The sequence below is a fragment of the Podarcis filfolensis genome (assembly GCF_964270895.1).
Source record: "Podarcis filfolensis genome assembly, chromosome: 2".
Taxonomy (NCBI): Eukaryota; Metazoa; Chordata; class Lepidosauria; order Squamata; family Lacertidae; genus Podarcis; species Podarcis filfolensis.
This window is the reverse complement of record NC_139605.1, coordinates 117,134,348-117,159,597: the sequence shown is the minus strand read 5'-3', so window position 1 is coordinate 117,159,597 and position 25,250 is coordinate 117,134,348. Positions and strand designations below refer to the sequence as shown.

Below are 25,250 nucleotides of genomic sequence, written 5' to 3'. Positions count from 1 at the left end.
TAAATAGAAGGCGCCCCAAGATGCTCCTCCAACAAAACTTCGCCACCCGCACCCAACTCTCGAAGTATTTCGGCTTTGGAGAGCAAAGATGCCTCAGACGCTCAAGCTGGCCGGCAGGGCATCCTTGCTGGCGCGATGCTTCCCTGAGATTTGGGCTGATCCTGTCCTCAAAGCTCCGGTCAGGGTGATCAAAAGCCACAAGACCCTGGACGAGATGCCAGGACCCAGCGCTCTGAGTTTCTTCAGCGACCTCTTCTGCAAAAAGGGGCTGTCACGGCTGCACGAACTCCAGGTAAGCTTTTACCAGCGTAAAAGTAAAGGGCGTTGAATATCCTCTCCCCCACTTTTTCCTTCTTCTTTTTTTGCCATTGATTTGTCTAGGATCGTATGTTTATGGCAGGAAAGGCACATTAAAACGGTCGCTAAGTTCTTCCTCTTAGTGCCTTGAGGCTTGAAAACTTTCCTAGTCACATCTACTTAAATTTAATAGTGGACTGGTTTGGTTTCAAAGGGTAGGAGGAGAAGTCAGGTTTTTCTTTTTCTTTAGTTTGAAGTGTCTCTTGAATCAGATGGTGGGGCTGTAGAATTCTGCAAGCTTTTGAGTTTCACAGAAATCTTCCTCTGTGGAATGGAATAACATTACTGTATGTGCAAACTTTGATTCATTGAAACACACACATACTGCATGTTGGAAGTGTAGATTTTGGCGAATTTCCTTAAAAATAGTTCAAAAACTGATGACACCCCAGTTTTTCTTTCTCTGTTACCTTGGCTCCATCAAAAAGTTTGTATGCTTGAATGTGGTGAGGTAACCAGATATTTTTCATCCTGGAGACTAAGGAGAAAGTGAGCCTCAAAGTTAAGGTCAATTCCTTAAAAAATTCCAGGAGATTCTGATAAAGAACACTCCAACACATCTGTTGAAAATCCTGACTGTATCTATATATCTGTATCTATAATTATATCTTCAATGAGCACTGGCATTTCTTTCCAAAGGTGAAAAGAACAAGGCACTGCAAACATTAAAAAGTTTCCCAGGGATGTCAGGGATGGGAAACCTGCAGCCCTCCAGATGTTTCTGGATTCTAACTCTCACCAACATCAGCCAGCATAGTATGTGGCTAGGGATGATGGGAGTTGTAGTCCGATAGCATATGGAGAGCTCCTGATTCCCCACCCCTGCTGAATGGGAGCATATTTTGTTTTACTTTGTTTATGCAATTTAAACACCATTTTAATGTGCCTTTCCTGCCATAAACATACGATCCTAGATAAATCAATGGTAAAAAAAAGAGAATAAAACGAGGTACAAGGATCTTCCCTCAGGTGTACTTAACATTTCCGATGAATGCCACTCGCCTCCAGCCAGGCTTGTAAAAAGCTATTTATATAATGTAGACTAAGCTTGGCTTGCTTGTCAATACAGCCCTGTGAAAGCTTGTCAGTAAGGCAGGTTGACACAACTCTAGGTGTTTCGTTCTTTTTTTTTGCTTTGCAGTGTAAACCATTGGTGTCCCTTAAATACCATCTCTCTGTGTTTAAAGCCCACATTTCTGCAGCGATGTGTATAAGTGGAGGCGGTTTAACCCATAAATGCTTGCTTTGACTGCATGTGTGGAACGAGCATAACAAATGTTGTGTGATTTAGTCATCTTGACAAGAATGTTAAAACCTTTTCTTTAAAAAAAAACTAAAAATGAACATTATATTAGCCTTCACTTGCTCACACACGTCCTGAAAGTGAGAGAATTGCTTGAAGCTGAGGACGAATTTTAATTGGCCAGCAGTGGCGTAGCGTGGGTTGTCAGTACCCGGGGCAAGGCAAGTAATTTGCACCCCCTAACCCGTGGATTTGCGCCCCCTAACCCTAAGCCCCAGATGTTGCGCCCGGTGCGGCCGGCCCCCCCTGCACCCCCCACGCTACGCCAGTGTTGGCCAGTTCACTAATCTGGTGACAATTTCCGTGCCTTGTACTCCCAAAACTTGCTTGCCTTCCAACTTTGTTGATAGCTTTATACTGTACATTCAACATGAACAGGAATGTATAGTTCTTATTCGTCCTTTCAACAGACGTTTGTGGGAATTTAGGCGTAGAGAAAGTAAGTTGGGCTGCAATCCGAGGCAGTTATGTTTACTCAGAAGTTAGTTCCACTGAGTTATTGGGACTTACTCCGATGTAGTATTTTCCCTTCTTTTCCCTTTTACTAAACATAGTTTTATAGATTCCCAATATATAACAACAATTACAAAAAAGAAAAATAAATACAAAATCCCAGCTTATTCCCATCCCCGCTCCAAGACGAATCAGCCTAATCTGTGATCCAATGTAGTCTTATGCACACAAAATCCCATTGAAAGGGAGAGTAAGGCAGGTGTTTAAGACTGCAATTACATAATGAGGGGCTAATCCTCACTTCTTCTTGTCCTGCTGCTTTCTTTAGCGCTTAGAGTAAGCCCCATGAACTCAGTTTCAGAGTAGGCATGTATAGGGTTGTTCAGTAATTTTCTCCCATATCAGTGGCACTTGAAATGTGTTGAACTTTTCCCTGGATAGTGTTCTGTTGTGAGGACGAGCGTGATACAGCTTGTAAAGCACAATTTGCATGTGAAAGTACTATGTAAATGAAAGGTTGCTTTTATTTTTGTTTATTGCTGAAACGTAACTCAGCAATGAATAACTTCCCCTTTGGGCTGTATCAGGTGCGATGGTTGGAACTGTGAGTGAGACTGAAAGCTTCTGTTTGAAACAGGCCCCTCCCAAACCTAATTAAGGCAATGAATCATTCATTTAGCTTACTGTATCTGGCTCCAGCACCGGAGTAACGCATGCAGCATCTTTATACAATTTAGTCATGTTCCTGATGCCCCAGAGCTATGCCAGGATGTCAGAGTCTTGTGGCAGTTTCTATGATGTGGGGTTCTTGCAACAGAGCTTCCTGTCCCACCCACACCCCCAGAAAAGGCACCCACTTCTCAGTGATGGAATCACAGAAACGCAATCCCGTTTTGTAGGTCAGCTGATCACCACGACTGCTCTATACGGCCAGAAACAGCAAACCGTTTTTGCCAGAGAGCCAGTGCACTGTCCAAGGGCTGAATGAGATCTCTTAACTCTTAACCCTGCAAGGAAGTCTATCTTAATTAATTAATTCCATTTCTGTACCACCCTTCACCTGAAGATCTCAGGACAGTTCACAAGATAAAAATACAGGATACAAGCTCAAATCAATAGTTAGAACAAAAACAAAGCAATATCCCTCCCGATACTGCTTCTCTGCCCTGGTATGAGGGGACTGAAATTCAGTATGCAAAGCCTTCCTAGTATGGGAACATGGTATTGTGCAAAGCTTCACCTGTTGAATATGTGCCTTTCATGCAGCTGTTTTAAAAGACCGATGCAGTTCAGAACAAAAACCATGCCAGGTGGTAACCCCACCTGAAATCTTCTTTCTATATAAGGTTGGAAGCAATCCAGCAGGTGAAATTAAAAACGTGTGTGCATGGACCATGGTAAGCAGGGAGGGAACTAGACTTCTCCTCTTGGTGTTGAACCCTCCTAGAGCGTTCTGTGTTATCTAATAAGTTTTCCTCCTGCTTCTGTCCTAGATCGAAGGCAAAGCCAAGTATGGCCCAATGTGGAAGGCCAGCTTTGGACCCATCCTGACGGTCCACGTTGCAGATCCCAGCCTGATTGAGCAGGTGTTACGGCAAGAGGGCAAGCACCCCATTCGCTCCGCCATCTCCTCCTGGAAGGATTATCGGGAGTCTCGAGGCCATGCGTATGGGCTCCTTACTGCGTAAGTGTTAATTCTTCTCTCTCTCTACACATGGGGCTGAGGAGGACAGATGTTGCATTTGCACGCTGGTGTGGGGCTTGTGAAGCCCATTCAGCATCTCTCTCTAGTCTTGTCTGGAATACTTTCAAGATGATCTTCGTTACCTGGAGCCATGTGACGTGGAGGCCATTTTGGGAGCGAGCCTGAGACCCTACCGTTTCCCATGGGCTGCTGGATAGAATTGAGAGCCTGGGAAACAGTGTGGGATCTGACATGGTTTTTAGTTCCTGTGACATGAACATTTATGAAAGTTCCTACAGTAGGCAGTTACATAATCTACCACCTACACGCGGTGTGTAAGGAGCTTGTCTTAAAGGAGTTGCATGTAACGTCCATTTCCTGCTCTCCCTGTCCTATACGGTATTTGGCACTCTTCCCTGATGAATGAAGTAGCAACCACTTGACTCTTACACAACAGGGGAGGGGACACCTGTGAAAATACAGCTCTGATCTCCCCCAGCCAACGTAGTCAGGCGTGATGGGAGATCTGGTCTAGCAACATCTAGAGAGCCACAGCTTTTACAGGGCGGACAACCTACAGCAGAGACCTCTGGCAATCCTAAATCAGAGAATTAAGGCCTTGGTGTGCAGGTCTACAGGATTGCTGGGTCTCCTGTGAGACATTGGCTGGAGCTGAGGAAGTAGATAGAACCCAATGACACTTGCCAGGAGAGGGCACCTGTGTCCCCTGGAGTCCTTGAGAAGGATGCTAAAGCCCTGACATTTCAGCTCAAGGGATTAAGACCTGCAACTCTAGCTTGACTTGTCTTGCTTAGTGCTACCTTGTGGACGGCTCCATATCTGAGGTGAAGATTGGTCAGGGCAGGCCTGTTTATGTTCTCGCATGCACCAGAGTGACATTCCTCCACGCTCTAGACAGGTGGCAGGCTTGCCACTTGCCTGCCACTGTGGTAAGAGTTTGGGCCGAGGAGTTGGACAGCTGGACAAATGGGCCAGAGCTCCTGGCGCTTCATCATCACCATAAAGCTGGGATGGGGGGAAGAGTCCCTCTTCAAAGTACCACTTTCCAAGGAAAGAGCTGCAATGTTTGCAAGCTGCTCCCTGAGCAACAATCCCTGGCCTGACTCTTATCAGCAGTTTCACAGAAGCTCTCTCCATTATTGCTTTGCTAGGGTTTTGTACTGCTCCTTCGGGAGCTTTTAACTCCAAGTTCTGAGCTTGCCTTTCCTACTGTAGAGCACCGGTGTGGTAAACAGAAAAAAGGGGGTCCCCCTTCCCCACCTTCCATCCGTTTTTTGCAACCCTGCTCGCTGCGGTTTCCTGTTCCTCGCTCTCGCGGTTTTTTTATTTCCCGGAAATGTGTCAGGCAGGAACTGCAGGATCCTTCCGGGGCTTGCACAAAAGTGCCAGCTGGGAGTGAGAAATAGCTAGAGCAATTCTATGACTCAGGGCTCCCCTTGGTGGGCGTTTTCTCATCAGCTGGGCTGCTGCTTCTGCAGTTTAGACACAGGATGTGAGTAATGAGGAGAAGTGGAAGAACAAAGCCACTGGCAGTTTTTCTCTTTCGAAGCACCGCTCATCAATTTCAGCGGGACTTTTATCCTTCCCTTGTGCAGGGAACATGCTTAGATTCCCAGCGCTGAGGACTTGGGGTCCCTTGTTTTGAGGTGCTTGTGGCTGCCCTGTCCATGGGGTTTGGACATGTCTCCTGCCCAGGGAGCTAACGGTGGCCTCTCTCTTCCATGCAGGGAAGGCGAGGAGTGGCAGAAAACTCGCAGCCTCCTTGGGAAGCATATGCTGAAGCCCAAAGAAGTGGAGTCCTACACTGGCACTCTGAACGATGTGGTCAGTGATCTGATCCGACGGCTGGAGCACCAGCGGAGTTTCCACGATCAGCACGTGGTCAAGAATGTGGCTGACGAATTTTACAAGTTTGGATTGGAAGGTATGTGTTTTGTTTACCGCATTTGTGTGTGTCACCCTAGTAAACCGTGTAGCCCAGAGTTATATCGGTTGACATTTAAGCATCGGGGGAAGCCGGGATTAATCTTTTGTTCTTGTTGCAACAGCTAAGGTGGTCATTTTGAGCAGGTTCTGGACTGGATTTGTTTGGGAATGCTTTTTTGTTTTAGGACAGGGTGATAATTCAGTGAGATTATGTCAGGAACACCTTTCTCCCCTGCCCGTTTCCTGCAGCGCCTCATTCAACTCTGCTCCTGCAAAGCTGCATTTGCCACTTCACAAAACCTCAGAAACTCTCCTGGTGTCCCTACTTCCAAAATCCTTCCGTACCATAAGCCAGAACAATGTGTTCTGCAGGAACTGGCACTGAGTGCAGAATCCTCCGGCATCCTTTTAAAGAAAAATCTCAGCTTTCATTTTTGTTTCTTAGATGACAACGAATTCTAAGTTTTTAGCCCTTGTGGCTGTAAAGATGGACCTGAAAACAGAAGCCAAAGTGCGAAGTTTTGTGAAGGAGGATTTACTAGAGCCAGGAGCTGGGATTATCGTGCTTTACATAGTTAATTGATCTTTCTCCTATCTAGTGGAAACAGTTATGAAAGGTGTAACTGAATTGGCTTAGTTTGCATGAATTGCAAAATCCAGATCTTGTAATAGAATTCTGAGAATTTTTTGGGTTGACCAGGGAGCTGCTCCACCAACACATTCACAATATTTAACTGTTCTTATATGGATATATTAAAAGAGTTCTCCCCCACCCCCACACACCTGTCATTCACCATGGATGTGCCAAACAGGTATTGTGAAAGATCCATATCTTGGTCTGACTCAAGTTGTTGAAGAGCTGGGGAAATCTGTGACCCCCATAGATGTTGGACTCAAACTCCCATCAGCCCCAACCAGCAGGACCAATGGTTAGCGATTATAGGAGCTGGAGTCCAACAATGTGCAGTGTGGCCACATGTTCCCCATCCCTATTGCAACAGATGTTTATTAGAGTCCCCCTGAAAGTCACATCCACATATTTGGGCAAAGCAGCAAAAGGAGCCAGGCCAGATAGCATCTCCTCTCGTGGCTTAATCGATTTAATTGCTTTTGTTCTAGGCATCTCTTCCGTCCTCTTTGAGTCCCGCATTGGTTGCCTGGAGCCCAAAGTGCCCCAGGAAACGGAGAACTTCATTAGCTCCATCAACACCATGTTCATCATGACTCTGCTGACGATGGCAATGCCCAAGGTCTTACATCGCATCTTTCCCAAGCCATGGCAGAAGTTCTGTGAATCCTGGGACTATATGTTTGAATTTGGTGAGTGTTGCCACCAGAGCTTGTCAGCACCTTGAAGAGGAGCTAAGTGGCCTGTTGCTGTAGCACCAATCAGAATCTTTGTCGCTCACTAAGCAAGCTTGGCATAAATCGTAGCATTTCATTCTCACTACACCTGTGTGTGTGTGTTGGGGTTATTTCCCCCTCCTGCAAGAAGTTGCACAGTTTTTGTCGTGCTTGGAGATTACAGGCTAAATGTATGTGTTGCTTAATTCCATATGGCTCTGAAGGGTGGTTTAAAACTGATGCAACCACCGTTCCAATTCTGGAAAGAAAGAAAAGATTAATCGACGTAGGTTTTAATAGCAGGACCAAGAAAGCCGCCTGCAACACTTACCAATAATTACATGGCAGAGAAGGCCTTCGTAAAAGGAATATTTTTATAGGGTTTTCTAGATATTGATCGGGATCCAGATTTAATAACAACCTTTTTCCAGAAATGCATTAGTACTGATGCCACTGGTAAAAACAAACCACTAGATTCACTTCTGGGGGAGAAGCCACGACTGTTAAAGTGCTTTAAACATGTGATGGGGATGTGACCCATGCATAACCAGCCATTTAGCCTCCTTGCGGCTAGATCATGCAGCAGCTCTCCTGTCGAGATAGCAATGCCATGAGAATTCAAAGAGAGGGCAGCCTGTAAGCCCCTGAAATAACTGTTTGAGCTGTCTTCCTGCAAGAAGCAATTGGCCCAGGCTGACATGTCCGCGACGGGTGACTGAATGCCTTGCTTGGCGGCTCTCCCTGGAGAGCAAGTGCTCATCTCGTGCCAATTCCTTTCCAGCCAAAGGACACATTGACAAGCGGATGGCTGAAGTTTCAGAGAAAATCTCACGGGGGGAGAAGGTGGAAGGAAAATACCTGACTTACTACTTGGCACAGGAGAAACTGTCCATGAAATCCATCTATGGGAACGTGACTGAGCTTCTGCTAGCTGGCGTGGACACGGTAAGCCTTTTGGAAGACACTGGGGGGAAGTGCTTCTTACAGGAGCAGGCTCCCCCCCCTTACACAATTGGGCACTAAGTGAAATAGGTCTCTGAGATGGAAAAATAGCAGAAGGCCCTGGTAGCCACTGGTTGGCATGCTGTGCTTTCCTGTGAGACAGACAGCGGCTTCTGATAACCCACTCTGGTTATCAGTGCCACGCCATGGAATCCTATGTACTGACCCCTAGTTTGAGGATTTTCTTTGGCCTTTGTGCCTCTTTGTATCTCCTCTTGCAGGAGGGCAATTTTACACCTATTCAGTGGAGCTTAATTTGAGCCCGGAACTTCTGTGCCAAGGCCTAGCCCTAGAATATGAAGTAGCTGGGTTTTTGTTTTTGTTTTAAAAGAACACCTCTATGCAAATACAAAGTAAATTTCCTGGTTCTAGGGCATGGGACGCTGCACACGCCTCTTTCTCTCTCTTGGAACGAAGGCTAGAAACACTCCCTTTCTCTTAATTGGTCATAATTGCAGCGTAATATCTTGGCTGTTCTGTGCAATGTGATTGGCAGAACAAGAACCCGATATCCCCTAACTTCTGAGTAGGCACGTATAGGATTGCCCTGCTAATATTTACTCTTCTGCCATGCAAAGGAGGAATAACTCTGCTGCAGAAATCCCATTCTGACTGGGGTCCTACTCCTAATAGCCTAATGATGAACCCTGCCCTGGTCTCTATGCCTGCAGATCTCAAGCACTTTGTCCTGGAGCCTGTATGAGTTGTCCCGTCACCCGGAGGTGCAAACAGCCCTCCACAAAGAAATTGCAGCAGTGATGAAGGGCAGTGCCATCCCAACGGCAGCCGATGTAGCCCAAATGCCCTTGCTGAAGGCGGTGGTGAAGGAGGCGCTGAGGTGAGCCCCATTTTTGGGAACGGATGGGAGAGTACATGGGGAGGTTGCTTGCTGAGGATGTGACCAAGTCTGGCATTGCTTAGAAGACCACTATCCCACCAACCTTATCCTGAGATTCCTGCATTACAGGGGGTTGGACTAGATGACCCATGGGGTCCCTTCCAGCTCTATTATTCTATGACATTGGCCATGCTGGCTGGAACTGTTGGAAGCTCTATTGCCAACAACATCAACAGAGCACCAGGTTGAGAAAAGTCAGTCTAATCCTTTTAAAAGTTGCACTGAAGCTGGCATTCAGGTGAGGACCAAGGATGGAGCCTTAGGCAGCTGTATAGGAAAAGGAGGCAGATTCCCTGTGATTTGGCCACTAGCATTCATCCTGATGATCCTTAAAGCCAGGAAGATTTAAACTTATCTGCTGCACTTTTCAAGCTCTGTGCACATAAGTATTTTTACTGTTGTTAGCTGCTCTGAGCCCGGCTTTGGCTGGGGAGGGCGGGATATAAATAAAATATTATTATTATAAGTAAGAAAATCGGGTGCTTCCTTTGGGCTGCAACAGCTGCAGCAGCATAGTCAGCCAGCTGGGAGATTTGCACTCAAAGAGGAAAAGGTTAGGGAGCTGAGTAAACATTGCGACACGTTGCGGGGAATCAGTTCCCTTATATTCACTTTGGCTGCTCTGTTTTTCCCTGCAGGTTGTACCCTGTGATTCCTGGCAATGCACGTGTCATCTCAGACAGGGACATCCAAGTGGGAGACTATCTGATCCCCAAAAAGGTGAGCGTGTTACAAAATTGGATGCAAAGAGGGGATGGGGACGGATGATAGCCATCGTTCTCTGGGTGGAGCTAAAGAGAAGCAGTAGCTTTAAGAAGGCAGTATCCATTTTGGGATATGCATGGCTCCTAAAGGGCTGTAGCTCAGTGGCAGAGTACTTGCTTTGTACGCAGAAGGTCACAGGTTCAATGCCCCAGCAGCTTCAAGAACGGCCAGCCAAGACTTGTGTCTGAAATCCTGGATAGCCACTGCCAGTAGATGTAGACAATGCTGAGCTGACTGGACCACCATCAAGACTTGGTAGAAGGCATGTTCCTTTGTTCATAAAGGAAGCAAGCCTGAGAAGTGTAGCTTGGCTTCCTTGCTTGAGTCCTCTGGAGCATTCTGGCTCTGCAGTGCACCTGCTTCTGGCACACTGTGGTCCTCAGCCACATAGGTCGGTGGTGAGCAGATGACCCTGGCAGGCGGAATTGCCTTGTCTTCTGCTTCATCCTGCAGAATGCTCCTCTGGCCTATGATGTGCAACCGCTCCTTTAGATCAGGAATGCTGCAGGCAGAGAACTGCTGCAAATCTGGAGTAGGAAATCCCAACACCTACAATATCTGGCCAAGAAAACACGTGTGTGGATCAGGTGGTCATTGCTTGGAAGTGTTGGATGTGCACTCAATCTGTGCAGGGTCCTGAAGAAGTCTTAAAAGCAAACCTGGCCTGTGAACCCAAGTGAATAGAATAAGCATCCTTTTTAAAAAAATGCTTCTCAGCAACATCTCAGGCACATAGGTATCCTCAGCAAACTGATGCACGTGCAAAGGGTTCCTTGCAGGAGAGAAAACAGTGCAGGAGAAAGAGGAATGGCAGTAAAGATGCAGGCAGAATGAGGTTAAGGCTGCAGCGCAGAAGCTTTGCTCTCCAAATGAGAAAGGGAGGAAGCCGTTGAAGGAGGACCAGGATGAAGCTTATGAAGGCATGCTTCTTAGGGATGGGTCTTTTGGCCACGTGCACCCTAAACCTAGGGTCCCTGGGCTGTTTTCCTCATGATGTTCCCTTTCCCTGCTCTTTCAGACCTTGATCACCCTCTGCCATTATGCTACATCACGTGACGCGAAGTACTTCTCCAATCCCAACTCATTCCAGCCGGAGCGATGGCTGCGAAAGGACGACGCTCACCACCCGTACGCCTCTATCCCCTTCGGCTTCGGCAAGCGCAGTTGCATTGGACGACGCATTGCAGAGCTGGAAGTGTATCTCGCCCTGTCTAGGGTGAGTGTCTGCAAGGAGAAAACCCTAGATCAATACTGATGGAGAAAATGTGAAAGATCCTAAGGGGCTGTTTTCATCTTGTGGAACTGAGACACAGTGGGTGGGTTTATCCCAAAAGCCCTGTTCTTGGAGGGACAAGAGGTTGCATTCACCTTCTGCCAGCTTTTACACCACCATCCCTCTTGCTGATCCTGGTCCCTCTTAAAGGGACCAGCACAGTCAGGTAGAGGTTTGGCAGGAGCCAAATCTAGTGGGCCTAGATTTGCAAGGTTTCCTGAATCCCAGTGGAAAGTGAATGCATTCAGATCTTGTCTCTCTTGCTCTCCTCTGGGCAAGCTCCTCGGGCATCTCCTTTGGCCTTTTCCCAGATGACATCTTTGTTTTATGCCTTGCTGTTCCTTGCTCAGTAGCTGCCCTGCTAACAAGCCATCGCTCCTCTTGTCTTGCAGATCCTGATGCATTTTGAAGTGAAGCCAGAACAAGAAGGCCACATCGTGAGACCCATGACACGCACTCTGCTGGTTCCAGAGAAGGAAATCAATCTGCAATTTCTGAGCCGCTAATCAGGACGAAGCAGAGCAACTGATGCTGGTCTTCCCATCAAAGCACACTAGACCTTGAGGCTGGGTGTGACAAAGCTAATCTTCTGGATTCTTTGGAGTCTGCTTGAAGAACAGCTGTAGAGCAGTGACATTGACTGAGGTCAGGCAAAGGGGCCATTGGTGCTTCCTCTCTTAAGTGGCACCCTCCGCTGTGTCTTGGAGGTCTTGCTAAAGGCGATTTCTCCAGAGTCAGAGTTTCCCAGCACATTATATAGAGTATCAATGTGCACTTAAAATAAACAGAGGGGAACTGTGAGAAGAGCAGTTTTGCTCTGAAACGTACCTGCTTTTCTCACTCAGCTTGATAGTTCCCAGAACTTTCGGGAAATTGGATGGAAAGCAAGGAGCCCAGAAACCCAGTGGCAGGTGTGACTGTACTGTATACCAAACTGCCAATGTGATATCTGTGCAACTGTGAGTTCATGTGTGCGTCCCCAATGCTCCGTGACAGCAACCTCAAGGAAGGCATCCAAAAAAGAAGTGATACGGGTGGAGTTTTTGCATCTTCTCCACCACAACATTGTCCATTAGGTGCCTTGGGATATGTAAATCGTCCATATTAGATCAGTGTTGGATCACTGTCAGAATGCAGTCACCCAGGTTATCTCTCGCTTGTATCTTGAAAGTGATATTTAGTTTCCTTCTCAGGGTGGAAAAGCTGGTTTCTAAATGCAGGGACAGTATTTATATCCCCACCCAGGTGTGTGAAAAGACCCCCAAAAGCAAGCCAAACTTCATTTCAAATTATATGTGTTTTTTTTAATCACTGAAGTTGAGGCAGTTATACAGATCTTCCCTGTTTGGAGCTGTGGGAATGGAGAATGTATTTAAGAGCCTTATTATTTATTATTATTAATATTGTTATTATGCTAATCTTTTGTATTTTAAATATAATCATTTATATTTAATACCCTTCCCCTACATATTTATATTTTTATAACCTATAAATTATGTGTACAAACGTTCTGTATTTTAAAAACAGCTGCATCAGAACAGTTCCTGTAACCAAAGCTGTCTACCTTAAAGGCTGTTTCTTTGGTGCTATGTTTAAATGTTATTTATTATCTCTGGATAATAAACATGAACTGGTTTTTTTAAAAAAATCTGACTTGTTTATCTGTGACTTTGAGCTGAAACGACAAACTGTGGAACAGAGAGATTGTGATTGATTGCACTTTTGATCCCACCTTTCCTCCACGGCGTTCAAGGTGGCATACATCGTTCCCCTCCTCTATTGTAACTTCACAACATCCCTGTAAGGTAGGGTAGGCTGAGAGTGAGTTACTGGCCCACAGTCACCCAGTGAGCTTCATAGCTGAGTCGGGATTTGAACTCTAGTTTCCCTGGTCCTAGTTCCAACACTCGACACCACACTGGCTCTCTGGTTATGGCAGGGTGAGCATTATCTAGTCACTGACGGTTAACTCCCATCACCCATCACAGTGCAACTCCCAAGGTGGCCAAGCCATCATGTTTAAACTGAAGTGGCAGGCGTAATTCTAAAAGAGTTCCAACATTACAAAACAGCTCATGACCTGGTCTCTCCTACACCTTATCATTAACCAGGGTGACAAAAAGCTTTTTCCTCCTACAGAGTTCCAAGGAACAGCCAATCACAGTGCAAAATCCTCCCCCCCCCCGTAGTGTATTTATACCAAGTCTGTCTAAGTTAGCGCACCCGACAAACTGAGCCCATTTTTAAACCCCAAGGAAACGCACCACGGAGGGCTCGGAAGGGCTGGTATCCGCATCCAGGAAACCTGGGCAGTTGCTGAAGCCCCAGGGCCCAAGCAGGACCCACAGCTGACCCCTGCCCAGAGCCAGGAGGCTGGCTCTGACAAACCCTTAAATCCCCCCCTCCCCGTGCGCTGTAGCATCACTCTGGGTCAATGTGAATGGCAGATAGACCCAGCCGCCCAATGGTTGCAGCATTGCTGCTCTCCATCACTGCCCATAGCTGTCAACTTACAGATTTGAAAATAAGTGACCAGCAGCCAAAATAAGGGATTTTCGGCAACCAGCTGAAATACGAAGTTAAAAGGGACCAGATAATTTTGGAGAGCAGCGCCGGTTTTTAGCCCTTCGTTTCCAGAGGTTGCTGCTCAAGACACCAGCCGATGAAACACTGCAATTAAATAACTACAAGCAGCAACCACTTTTCGCGCAAAACGAAGTCCAAGCTACGAAGATGCTGCTGCAGTTCTGCATCTTTTCTCTTGTGTTCCATCTGCAGCTCTCAGTTCCATCAGGTGGGGCGGGAGGAAGGGGGGGGGGAAATAGCGCCCAAAGTAAACCTGCAGATCAGACCATCTATGCTAGTCTACCACTACAAATCTATGGGAGAAGCGCTTGCGGTCCTTCCTCCGCTTTCCCCCGCTATGGTTAGCCCTTGGAACACCTGCCCGTGCCTCCGCCTCCGCCTCCTCCTCCTCTCTCTGAACTGCTTTTTCTATGGTTGCCCTCACTCTCCTCTCAAGGCTCCTCAGCAATTCATAGGTCGCGCCAGGCTGCCCATCTCATCCGGGTCCTTCAGCGGTGCAGCCGCAGTACGGTCTAGTGGGAGCAGTGGCGGCGGGCAGAGGGGAGGCCCCAGGCAGAGATGCTCAGTTTGGCGGCCGCGAGGAGGGTGGCAGCAGAAGGGCCCGAGGCGCCTGCCAGTCCCAGCGTGGAAGGGCTCCTGGGGGCCGAGGCTGGTGAGAGGAGGCCGGAGGGGGGTGGGCAGGGTAGCCAAGCAACACAGTTGGAGCCTCCCTCCTCCCTGGCCGGCAGGAAGGAAGGGAGAGGAGCTACTTCCTTTGAAACCCAGGAAATTTAAGGGACATCATCAATAAGGGACAGCAGCGGGACACGGTGCTGGGATAAGGGAGTTTCCCGCCAAATAAGGGACGGTTGACAGCTATGTCACTGTCTTCATATCAGACAGTGGAGCCACACCTCCTGTATCCACCCCTCTCTGGCAAGGCAGTGCAGTGCGACAGGGGCAGGAAAAAAAGGCTTCTATAAAGGGGAAATAGCACCATCTGAAGCAGAGTGTTAATAAGAGGCCAAGACTTGGGATAAATAAATAATATAAATAATTTTTTATTTATACCCCGCCCTTCCTGGTTCAGCAGACCAGACTCAGGGCGGCTAACAACAAATTTAAAACACTTAATTGATGCAACAAAAAACAGCATAAAACGTGAATAACAATAAATTCAGAATTCAAAAATCAATTTAGGGGGAAAATCCATCCAATAAACATTAGATAATCACCAGGGCTAGCTGGCTGAATTGGTCCTACTTGGGCCAGCGAGGAGACCAGGGGAGAATTAGCTGTGGGATCCCAGAGTGGGTAATCTTCATAAAAAGGGGAGGGGGAGGGAAGGAAGGGGAATAAAAGATCAGGCTAAGTTCAAATTGAAAACCAGGCGGAATAGCTCTGTCTTACAGGCCCTGTGGAAGGAAGTTATATCCTGCAGGGCACTGGTCTCATGGGACAGAGCATTCCACCAGGTTGGAGCCACCACTGAGAAGGCCCTGGTGGAGGATAATCTGACCTCTAAACTATGATTATAAATGGACCTTAAGGTCCTCTGCAGGGCATACCAGGAGAGGCGGTCACATAAATACAAAGGCCCTAAGCTATAAGCAGTGTCCAAGCTACTCCTCCTATCTCCTGATTCAAAGCACACATATGCCAAGTGGTGCAGACATCCCCTTGGCTGGGCCAAGCTGGAACATGATTCAACTGCCTTTCCTGCTGGTTGTTCCTTCCAGTCTTTTATAGTGCCTACTTGCCGGAAACATCTATTGAGGAAAGCTCAGCATCCAAACATGCCCATACCAGAACCTTGTGTTACTGTAGCGATACTATGCACTCAGACTTGCCCTTCATCCCTTGTAGGGAGACAAAGACAAAGAGATGGTGGCTATTTACTTTACTTCCTTGTGTGTTGGACATATCACTGGCAAACCCCCGTGCAGCCATAAGCAAACTCGGCCCTCCAGATGTTTTTGGACTACAACTCCCATCATCCCTAGCTAACAGGACCAGTGGTCGAGTTTGCCTATGCTTGCCCCAGTGTGTGTATGTGTGTGTGTGTGTGTGTGTGTGTGTGTGAGAGAGAGAGAGAGAGAGAGAGAGAGAGAGAGAGAGAGAGATATGAGAATGAGAGGAGGGGAGAGAGGGAGAATTTATTTAATGCTTTCATAAAATCATAGAATTGAATAATAGACTAGTAGTTGGAAGGGACCCCAGGGGTCATCTAGTCCAACCCCTTGCAATGCAGGAATCTCAGCTAAAGCATCCCTGACAGTTGGCCATCCAACCTCTGCTTAAAAACCACCAGTGAAGGATAGTCCACAACCTCTACTGCCAAACGGCTCTTACTGTCAGAAAGTTCTTCCTGATGTTTAATCGGAAACACCTTTCTTGTAACTTGAATCCATTAGTTCTGGTCCTACCCTCCAGAACAGGAGAAAACAAGCTTTCTCCATCTTCCATGTGACAGCCCTTTAGATATTTGAATGTGGCTATCATATCTCCTAGAAAGGAACACAGGTGGCACTGTGGGTTAAACCACAGAGCCTAGGACTTGCCGATCAGAAGGTTGGTGGTTCGAATCCCCGCGACAGGGTGAGCTCCCGTTGCTCGGTCCCTGCTCCTGCCAACCTAGCAGTTCGAAAGCACGTCAAAGTGCAAGTAGATAAATAGGCACCACTCCGGGGGGAAGGTAAACGGCGTTTCCATGCACTGCTCTGGTTCACCAGAAGCGGCTTAGTCATGCTGGCCACATGACCCAGAAGCTGTACGCCGGCTCCCTTGGCCAATAAAGCGAGATGAGCTTCACAACCCCAGAGTCGGTCACGACTGGACCTAATGGTCAGGGGTCCCTTTAGCTTTTATCATATCTCCTGCCAATCTCCTCTTATGCAGGCTAAACATACCCAGCTCCCTCAAGCGTTCCTCATAAGACTTGGTTTCCAGGACCCTGATCATCACCCTCCTCTGCACATGTTCCGGCTTGTCAATATCCTTCTTAAATTGTGGTGCTCAGAACTGGACACAGTATTCCAGGTGTGGTCTGACCAAGGCAGAATAGAGCAGTACAGAACTATTACTTCTCTTTCTTGGAGGTGAGAGGTAGCAGCATTTAATGAACATTCACAAACTTTTTATTGATAATAATCAGCTAAATAGTTTGAGGATCTATACAACTGTGTAACATGCAGAAAACAGCATTTTTAGAGAAATCAAAGACTGGAACTGTGGGGGGAGGGAGGGGGAGGGAGGAAAAATGGGGGGGAAATAAGGATGATATGTTTCTGGATAATATGTTTTGTTTTAATTGTGAATAAAAAAGTTATTTAAAAAAAAGAGAGGTAGCAGCATCTTTGCTGAGAACATTTAGCACCTTTATTTCATAATTCCATTTACTTCATAAAATTAATACACCGCAATTTACAAAAAAAGGATAAAACAATAAGACTATTACTAAAAAATTTACAATCATAATTTAAGCCATATGGAAAATTAAACCACAACAGAACAGACCTTTGAAGTTTTGAATACAAAACGCACAAATAAAGATGAGAAGCCATGTGATTTGTGACCTGGCTGAGTTCCCGCATTGTCATGCCCAGGAAACAAATCTCACGAGTAGTGAATCATCACTTCTGGAAACAGGGAGTGTATCAGGTTATGAAAGGTAGCATATCATTTGGGGAGCTGGTATGCAATTCAGATACACCCTCTGGCAGTGGTTTTGTGCACACCACTTGTGCTAGCTCCTTTCTGCATCGTCCTCTCAACTTTTAACAAAGAGCTGTTCAAAAGACCTTAAGAATACTTTGCAACTGTTTAGAAGGTGTTGTTGTTTAGTCGTGTCCGACTCTTTGTGACCCCATGGACCAGAGCACGCCAGGCACTCCTGTCTTCCACTGCCTCCCGCAGTTTGGTCAACAGATATAAAAGAGATGTTAATGAACGCAGAGAGATCTTTCAGGTGGCAACTGCGCTGAAGAATAAGGCAAGGCCAGAGGTGTGACCTTGGTTACTCTATCACATCCGTCGAAGTAAAACATTAGGCCCTTCCTTCCTCACAAGGATGAGTTTTTGTGGACCAGTGCAACCACAGGCACACAGATTGCATTTGCAATTTTTACACTGGGATTTATTTATTTTATCGCGGCCTGCTCCTGTTTTGGAATATTTGTGTTTTAGATGCATTGTACCTCTTTATGTTGTGAGCCTCCCAGAGAACAATGTTCTGTAAATAACAGTAACTAAATAGATCAAACTATGCAGCTCTGATCACGCAGGTGATGTTCATGACAGGCGTCCTAGCTTGGAATGCCCCAGGCAACCACCACCTTCGTTAGTGCCACACCTCATAGGATGTGATTGATAGTTACACATATCCCTGGAGGAGAGCGACGGGTTTCTACATGGATTAGCTGGGAGTTTACAGTTTAGGTGAAAATTGAAGTCCCATGCCCTCGTGTGACCGAAAACATTTCCTTTGTTCCACATATTTCCGCTCTGCGTGTGGATGTCCTGGGCTGCCCAGATGACAAGACCTCCTCTCCCCTCGGTCTCACTGATGTGGTCCAAAGGAAAGTAGAGCAATACGTTTGGCACCAGCCGGGCTGCAGGAGTTGCTGGAAGGAGGTATACAAGGGCACCATCTAATTGTCTTAGGGACTCTGTGAAGATGATGTACAGATGGTACACAACACCAGTGCAGTTAGGGAAAATATACAAAACTAGTTCAAATGTATGTTGGAAGTGTAAGGAGAAGGAGGGGACATTTTATCATATGTGGTAGGATTGTAAGGTAATTAAAAAAATTTGGGAAATGATTTACAACGAATTGAAGAAAATGTTCCATTTAACATTTGTTAAAAAACCCGAGGCATTTTTGTTGGGGATTGTAGGGAAAGACCTGCCAAAAAAGTTGAAAAACATCTTCATGTACGTGACAACGGCCGTGAGAGTTCTGGTAGCACAAGGATGGAAGACTGAAGAAACCCCAACTAAAGAATCATGGCAAGAAAAATTGACGGACTATACAGAACTGGCAAAATTGACATACAAACTACGGGACAAGGATAACTGTGACTTTAAGGATGAATGGGAACCCTTTACAAAGTATCTGAAGATGCAACAAAGCGAACTGGACTCCTTGGCAGGTTTTGAATAAACATTCACAAACCTTTTATTAATAATAATCAGCTAAATAGTTTGAGGATCTATACGACTTTGTAACATGCAGAAAACAGCATTCTTAGAGAAACCAAAGACTGGAACTGAGGGAAGTCGGGGGTGGGGTGGGGTTTTGTGTGGGAGGGGGGAGGAAGGAAAAATGGGGAGGGGGGAACAAGGATGATATGTTTTTGGATAATATGTCTTGTTATAATTTTGAATTTTTAAAAAAATTGTCTTAGGGACTCCACTCTGGATTTGTGTAGGATTTACTCCATAGCCTTTTCTTCTCCTGAAGATACCATGCAAGAATGTGGAGGCTTAGGATCAGAGTTTTCTTCTCTGGGATGGGCTACATTCCCAGGTTGATGAGCGCCATTTGCCCTTCACATACCAATACAGCACGTGCAGAAATCACCTTCTTGACCATTGGACCCAATACTGGTCTCGTTCGCTCAATCCACCAGAGCCCATTTTCACATGCAAGGAAAGCCCCTAACTCACTGAGGGTTTGAGACCCATCAGGCACCCTTGCCTGGTTTAGCTGGCCAGTCAAAGTCATTCCTAGGGTATGACCACGGTTGGAAGTAGACAGCTTCAAGGCGCCACAGATTAGAGCTGAGGGAAGGGTGGAGACCAAAGGTGGACAAAGAACTCCAGAAGGAGCACAACATGTCCACCACCAGAGGTAGTACCCCTCCCCTAACACACCATACACCAGGAGTGACAGCTTGGCCATGGATACCCGGGGCTATGGGTACTAGTGCATGGCCCTAGTGCTGAAATTTGTGGGTGCCTGGCCTAATCATGGGGGGTTTTGTGGGTGCTCGGGCACCCAGGGAGCCAGCACCTATGCCATACACCCCACCATTTATCTGTTTGTTTGTTCATTAGATTTATAGCCTGCCCTTCATTCAACGGAGCCCAGGGCAGCAGTCCTGATTTATAGCGATTGATGCTGATAACAATGGAACACTGAATGGGAATGAACATCAATGGAGGCTGTTGCTGCTGCAGCCACAGCACCTGGGCCCTCACCGGCTTGGGAACGGCCCGGCAGCCATTTCCCAGGGAGGCTGCAGCAAATCACAAGTTCAACAATTCCCTATCTCAGCAAATTGATGGTGGTGAGACCCTGCAAGCACAGGCTTGGTGTGCTTACTGCAGAAATGTTTTTTTTCCCCTTGGAACAGGCGGGGGCTAGGCAGAGGTGCTGGATTTTGGCTGCCAAAGGATCCCACTGGTTGCTGTGAAGCGACTTGCATGGATCCGGCCCTTTTTCTCCCTCTCCTTGAGGCTCTTCCTCCTGTCTTCTAGAGCACAGCCAGAGAAGATTGTGATCATTTCCTCTTTCCTCTTGGCACAGTTTAAGCAACTGAGGTGCCTGTTCTCCATGGATTGAGGCCTACCTCTCCTCCAGGCATCCTCGGCTCCCATCTCCTTTGGGCCTGGGTGGCCATTTACACATCATCGCAACAGGGGATGGGGGAAGATGATAAACGAGGGCACATTCCCATTAAATGCAAACATGTTATATGTGTAGATGCAGATATAGAAATAGTTCCTGTGATTTAAACAGGAATGTAATGCACCTCACCATCAAGGGGGGGAACTGGGACCAAGGGACCGCCCAGTCTTCGATCCAGGAGCTAACTGTGGACTGGTATCTTCAATGCCCTTCCTGCTCTCCTTTCTCAGAGTCATTTATCTTTAAACCAGACTTATACGGGACAGCTGTCCAAACAGAGGTTGTGCTCCAGTAGAGGACTGCCCTCTGGAAGCCCATCAGATAGAGGACTTGCCTCTGGAACAAAGCAGTCCACATGTCCAGCCTCTTCAAAAGGTCATCGTTCTTAAAATGGAGACAAGAGCTGTTGCCTGCTGTGATGGGATGTTGAGCTGCTTGTGCGTAAAGTTCCTAGTCCCTCAGTGTTTGGCTAAGTCCACAAACCCCTGTCTGTAACGGAGCTCCATAAGCATGGCCCCGTCAGTCGCTGGCAGAATCCGACAGTGGGCGTTTACGGAATTTCTTCCAGCATAACAGCTCCTTAACGGAAACACGTCTTCTGGACTCTCTACGTGACAATTTCCGCCGAGGAGTGGGTGTCCCTATAGGAGGTCCTGAAACCTCCTCGCTGTTCTCGCTGGAATTGTCTCTGAGCCATTCTTCTGACTCGCTTTCCCTTGGAGCTCTTTCTCGCCCCCTGCTGGTTCCCTCCTCCGCTGATAAGTCTCTCTCAACCTCAGGGAGCCCTTGCACCACCGGTTCTTCCGATGACAGTTCCCTGACACCTGCTGTGAGCTTGCTGTGTGCACACCATTCCTTTAAAGCACATTCAAAGGATGCTCTTTCCCGCAAAGAATTCTGGGAACTGTAGTTTACGCCTCTGTTCCCAGCAACCCTTGGCAAACTGCAACGCCCATAATTCTTTGAGGGGAAAGAAAGCATATACAGTGGTACCTCAGGTTAAGTACTTAATTAGTTCCGGAGGTCCGTTCTTAACCTGAACTGTTCTTAACCTGAAGCACCACTTTAGCTAATGGGGCCTCCTGCTGCTGCCGTGCCGCCAGAGCCCGATTTCTGTTCTTATCCTGAAGCAAAGTTCTTAACCTGAGGTACTATTTCTGGGTTAGCTGAGTCTGTAACCTGAAGCGTATGTAACCTGAAGCATATGTAACCTGAGGTACCACTGTAATGTGTACACAGACTGAACATTGGCACTGTAGAACTCAGGAGGAAGGCACCTTGGTGTGAAGGCAACAGATTAATCCACTTCCGATTTGATCCACTTCAGTTCCACAAACCTGAAGTTCTGGTTATGTGCTTGGATCCCTGCTGCAAAATGCAGTCTGCATGCACCTTGAGTTGCCGTTTACTATCGCTTTTCTAGCTCTGTGATATTATGCATGGGCTCTTCGAATAAACCGACTCCTTGGATCTCATACGAGTGTCTTGCCTACGATCCAAAGCAAAGAGTAACAGGATGCCACAATAAGACTGTGGTTAATAAATCTACAGTGAATCTTTATTGCCCCTCTCTTTTTTTGCTCTGACACGTGCTGCCTCTTGCTGCTGCTGACGAGGCAACGTTCCGGTGAAAGGAGGGCAGGGAAGGAGTCCGCCTGGGGTCCCTGCTGGAAAGGTGAAGGAAGGGCCATTGGAAGCGATGCGCGTCGTTCTTGTGCCAGAGGGCTCAGAGCCAAGTGTGAGAGGTAGGAAGGGAGGTACGGAGAGGTTGTGAAAGGGCACGAGGAGGAATGGAAAAAGAGAACCAATAGCTTGCAGCTGCTGCTTCACCTACCTCTAACCTGCTTTGAGTGCAGCCAAAGTAGCTTAGTTGTTCCGATTTGGATTCACTGAAACCATCCCAAAATGCCTGCTTTATCTTTTTTTTTTATATATATATAAAATATTTATTAAAGTTTTTAAAGGTACAAAAAGAAAAATCAAGAAAAACATCATTTTAAACAAAAAAAAGATGAAATACAAAAAAGAAAAAAGAAAGATAAAAAAGAAAGAACAAAGAATTAAAATCCCTTAAACAACAAGAAAAATCAAGAAAAAATACAGCAAATCTTCCCATTTGTTTTCTTTCATTAGCTTATTTCCCTGACCTCCTCACACCTCCCTTTTTTGTATTCTAAGTCAGTTATCCATTTCAGCAAATCCTTTCCCTCTTTTCAAATTTTTGTCCTGTAAATTTATCTTGATATTGATATAAATTTACTTTCCCTCCTTTCACCAATTAACAGTCTGTTTTTTTCTAAATCTTTATAACATTTCTGCTAAAATCACATGAATTCATTCCAACATCATTCTAACATTCATTAATCTTACAATGCTTCTGTAAATAATCTTTGAATTTCTTCCAATCTTCCTCCACTGACTCTTCTCCCTGGTCTCGGATTCTGCCAGTCATTTCCGCCAATTCCATATAGTCCATCACCTTCATCTGCCATTCTTCCAGAGTGGGTAAATCTTGTGTCTTCCAGTGCTTTGCAATAAGTATTCTTGCTGCTGTTGTAGCATACATAAAGAAAGTTCTGTCCTTCTTTAGCACCAATTGGCCGACCATGCCCAGGAGAAAAGCCTCTGGTTTCTTCAGAAAGGTATATTTAAATACCTTTTTCATTTCGTTATAGATCATCTCCCAGAAAGCCTTGAACCTTGGGCATGTCCACCAAAGGTGAAAAAATGTACCTTCAATGTCTGCTTTATCAAGAAAATACTAGGATGTAACAAGTTGGTTTGGGTGTGATGTTAACTTTCAGAATGCCCCTATTTTATATTGTGTGTGAGCTTGCCAATTAACAAGGAAAACAACAACAAACCCTGACCATGTGATGATTTTAGCTTATGAATTTTATTGTTTAATGTTTTTATTTGTACATTAGGGTATTTTTATAGCTTTGTTTAGAGTATGTAATGTTTTAATAATATAAATGTTTTAAGTCTTTTTTATATCAATTCAGTATATTTTCTTTTAATTGTCAAATAATTCTGTGTACATTGCGGCAGCCTTTGGCTATGTGCAATAAAACTGACTGAGACTGAACAAACCCTGGCCTGTTCCACTCCTGCACCTTTTAATAGCAACTTAAATGATAAAGATGCCTTTTGCCTGACGAGAGAGCAGCATTTTTTGGCCTGCTAATGTCTGCAGACAAAGGGCAGGTGTCTCTGTGGCAGCAGGACACCTGGTTTGCATGCAGAAGGGCTTGAGGTCAATCCCTGATGGGCTCTCCAGGAAGGGCTGGGAAAGATTCTGGCCTGAAACTCTGTGGTCAATGCAGATGGTAGTGAGCTAGAGGGAGCAATGGTTTGATCTGGAATAAGGTAGCTTCTCATGGGCCTCCTAAGCTGCTGGTAAAAGCTGATCAAACAGTGTCCTCAGTGGTTATCCCTGGGCATGCAAACCACCCCAACAAATGTGAATCCATACAATACCATTGTCGTAGAAGCAAACACAGTGGAACTATAAACTGCACCACTTGAAGCAGCATTCCTTGGGACATACATAAAAGGCAGGGCAAATTCATGGAGGGAAAGGTTGCTAAGCAATGAGTGTCATTCCTTCTGTTTCCTATGATCACTGCATACTGGCAGCAAGGGATGGAAAGGTCTGACAATTTCAGTTCTCTCAGCTTCTCATTTTTTTCAGTCTTAAATTCAGTTTGCCACATTTCTGCCGTAATTTTCAATTTTCTCTTCAGCATTTTAGTGGGAAATTCCTCCTTATAAGTTTGGACTAATGTCCATATCTTTGCTAGAAATTTCTCCTATTTTCTGCATGCTTTCTCCTCATATGTGCATTTTTGTAAATATTGGTTGGAAAACTGCATTGGAAAATTCAGACAGCTGTGAATTTCAAAGGATGACTGCGTTTCTGTTCTCATATTGTTTTGGAACGTGCAAATTTGACTGATTTGGTCTTAAATGTGAACCAAATTGATTTCTCCCCAATTCATATTGGCAACCATATGGCTGTATATTGCACAAGGGCCCACAGGAGGTAGCAAACTCCCCAAACCCAGAAATCTTCTTAAATTATTGTATATGAAATTTTTGTGTGTCATTTTTGAGAACAATTGGGTTTATCTTTTCTCTGATAGAAACAAGCCAACTGCCATGTCAATCAATATTACATATAAAGGAACTCTTGTACATTATATATATTCTGATTACATATCCTCTTCTCATAATGTTTCATCTCTGATTTGAAGGAATGTGATTGGGTACAGGGGTATAATCAAACTAAATTTGATTATACTCCCTGTATTATACTCACCTTGCTTTCTTATGTAGCTGAAAGGCACCATCCATGTGCATATAAACCCATTTGCTAAATACAGAATAAACACCTGTTAAAAACATATTTGTTCAGGAATTTGCTGTCTGCTAATTTTTCCTGGCTGTTAATCGCATTGCTTGGCCATTTGTTTCAGTCTTTTGAATGGGACAAACCAACAAACAAATAAAAGAGGGAGGTATCAACAGGTTCAAGGAAACCCCAGTTTTCAGAAGTTTTTTTTTTTTTTTTTTTTAAAGATTAAGGGGGAAACCCTAAGTGGGAGGATCCCAAAATAGCCCAATTTGTCCAGCGCACATTTAGTTGCCTTGGAAAGCTAACTGAATTTTTGTGGGGAAATGGAAAAGCAGGAGAGAGGAGGAACCAAATAAAATATCTCAAACAGTAGAATTCCATGCTGCAATATTTTGCAGCTCCCCTTCTTAGCCCTAATAAGTGTGGTTGCACCTGTTCGGTGGCAGCATTCTTGCAATTACCAGTTGATGGGGACAAGCAATAGAAGATGGCTGTCTCCATCATCCCTTACTTGCGAACTTCCCAGGGATTATTATGGGGAGAGCGATGCTGTAGTAAAGATTTCACCCGAGCTCCCTTGTCCCCACCAGGGCTCCTGTGTCTCTGTCTGCATGAAAAGGTATAAGTGCCAAAGGTGCACCTCCCATGCTGTGGGGGGAAAGAGATGT

General features: G+C 45.8%; 1 protein-coding gene across 1 annotated transcript; it reads left to right on the top strand.

Moving 5' to 3' along the window:
* Positions 1–26: 26 nt before the first annotated feature.
* On the top strand, positions 27–12,674 carry CYP27B1 (cytochrome P450 family 27 subfamily B member 1). Its single transcript, XM_083599307.1, has 9 exons — positions 27–292; positions 3,607–3,797; positions 5,546–5,742; positions 6,864–7,064; positions 7,870–8,033; positions 8,762–8,928; positions 9,627–9,708; positions 10,772–10,969; positions 11,419–12,674. Exons 1-9 carry the CDS (start codon positions 89–91, stop codon positions 11,530–11,532), a joined length of 1,518 nt encoding a protein of 505 aa, XP_083455433.1. The 5' UTR covers positions 27–88; the 3' UTR covers positions 11,533–12,674.
* The last annotated feature ends 12,576 nt before the right edge of the window (positions 12,675–25,250 follow it).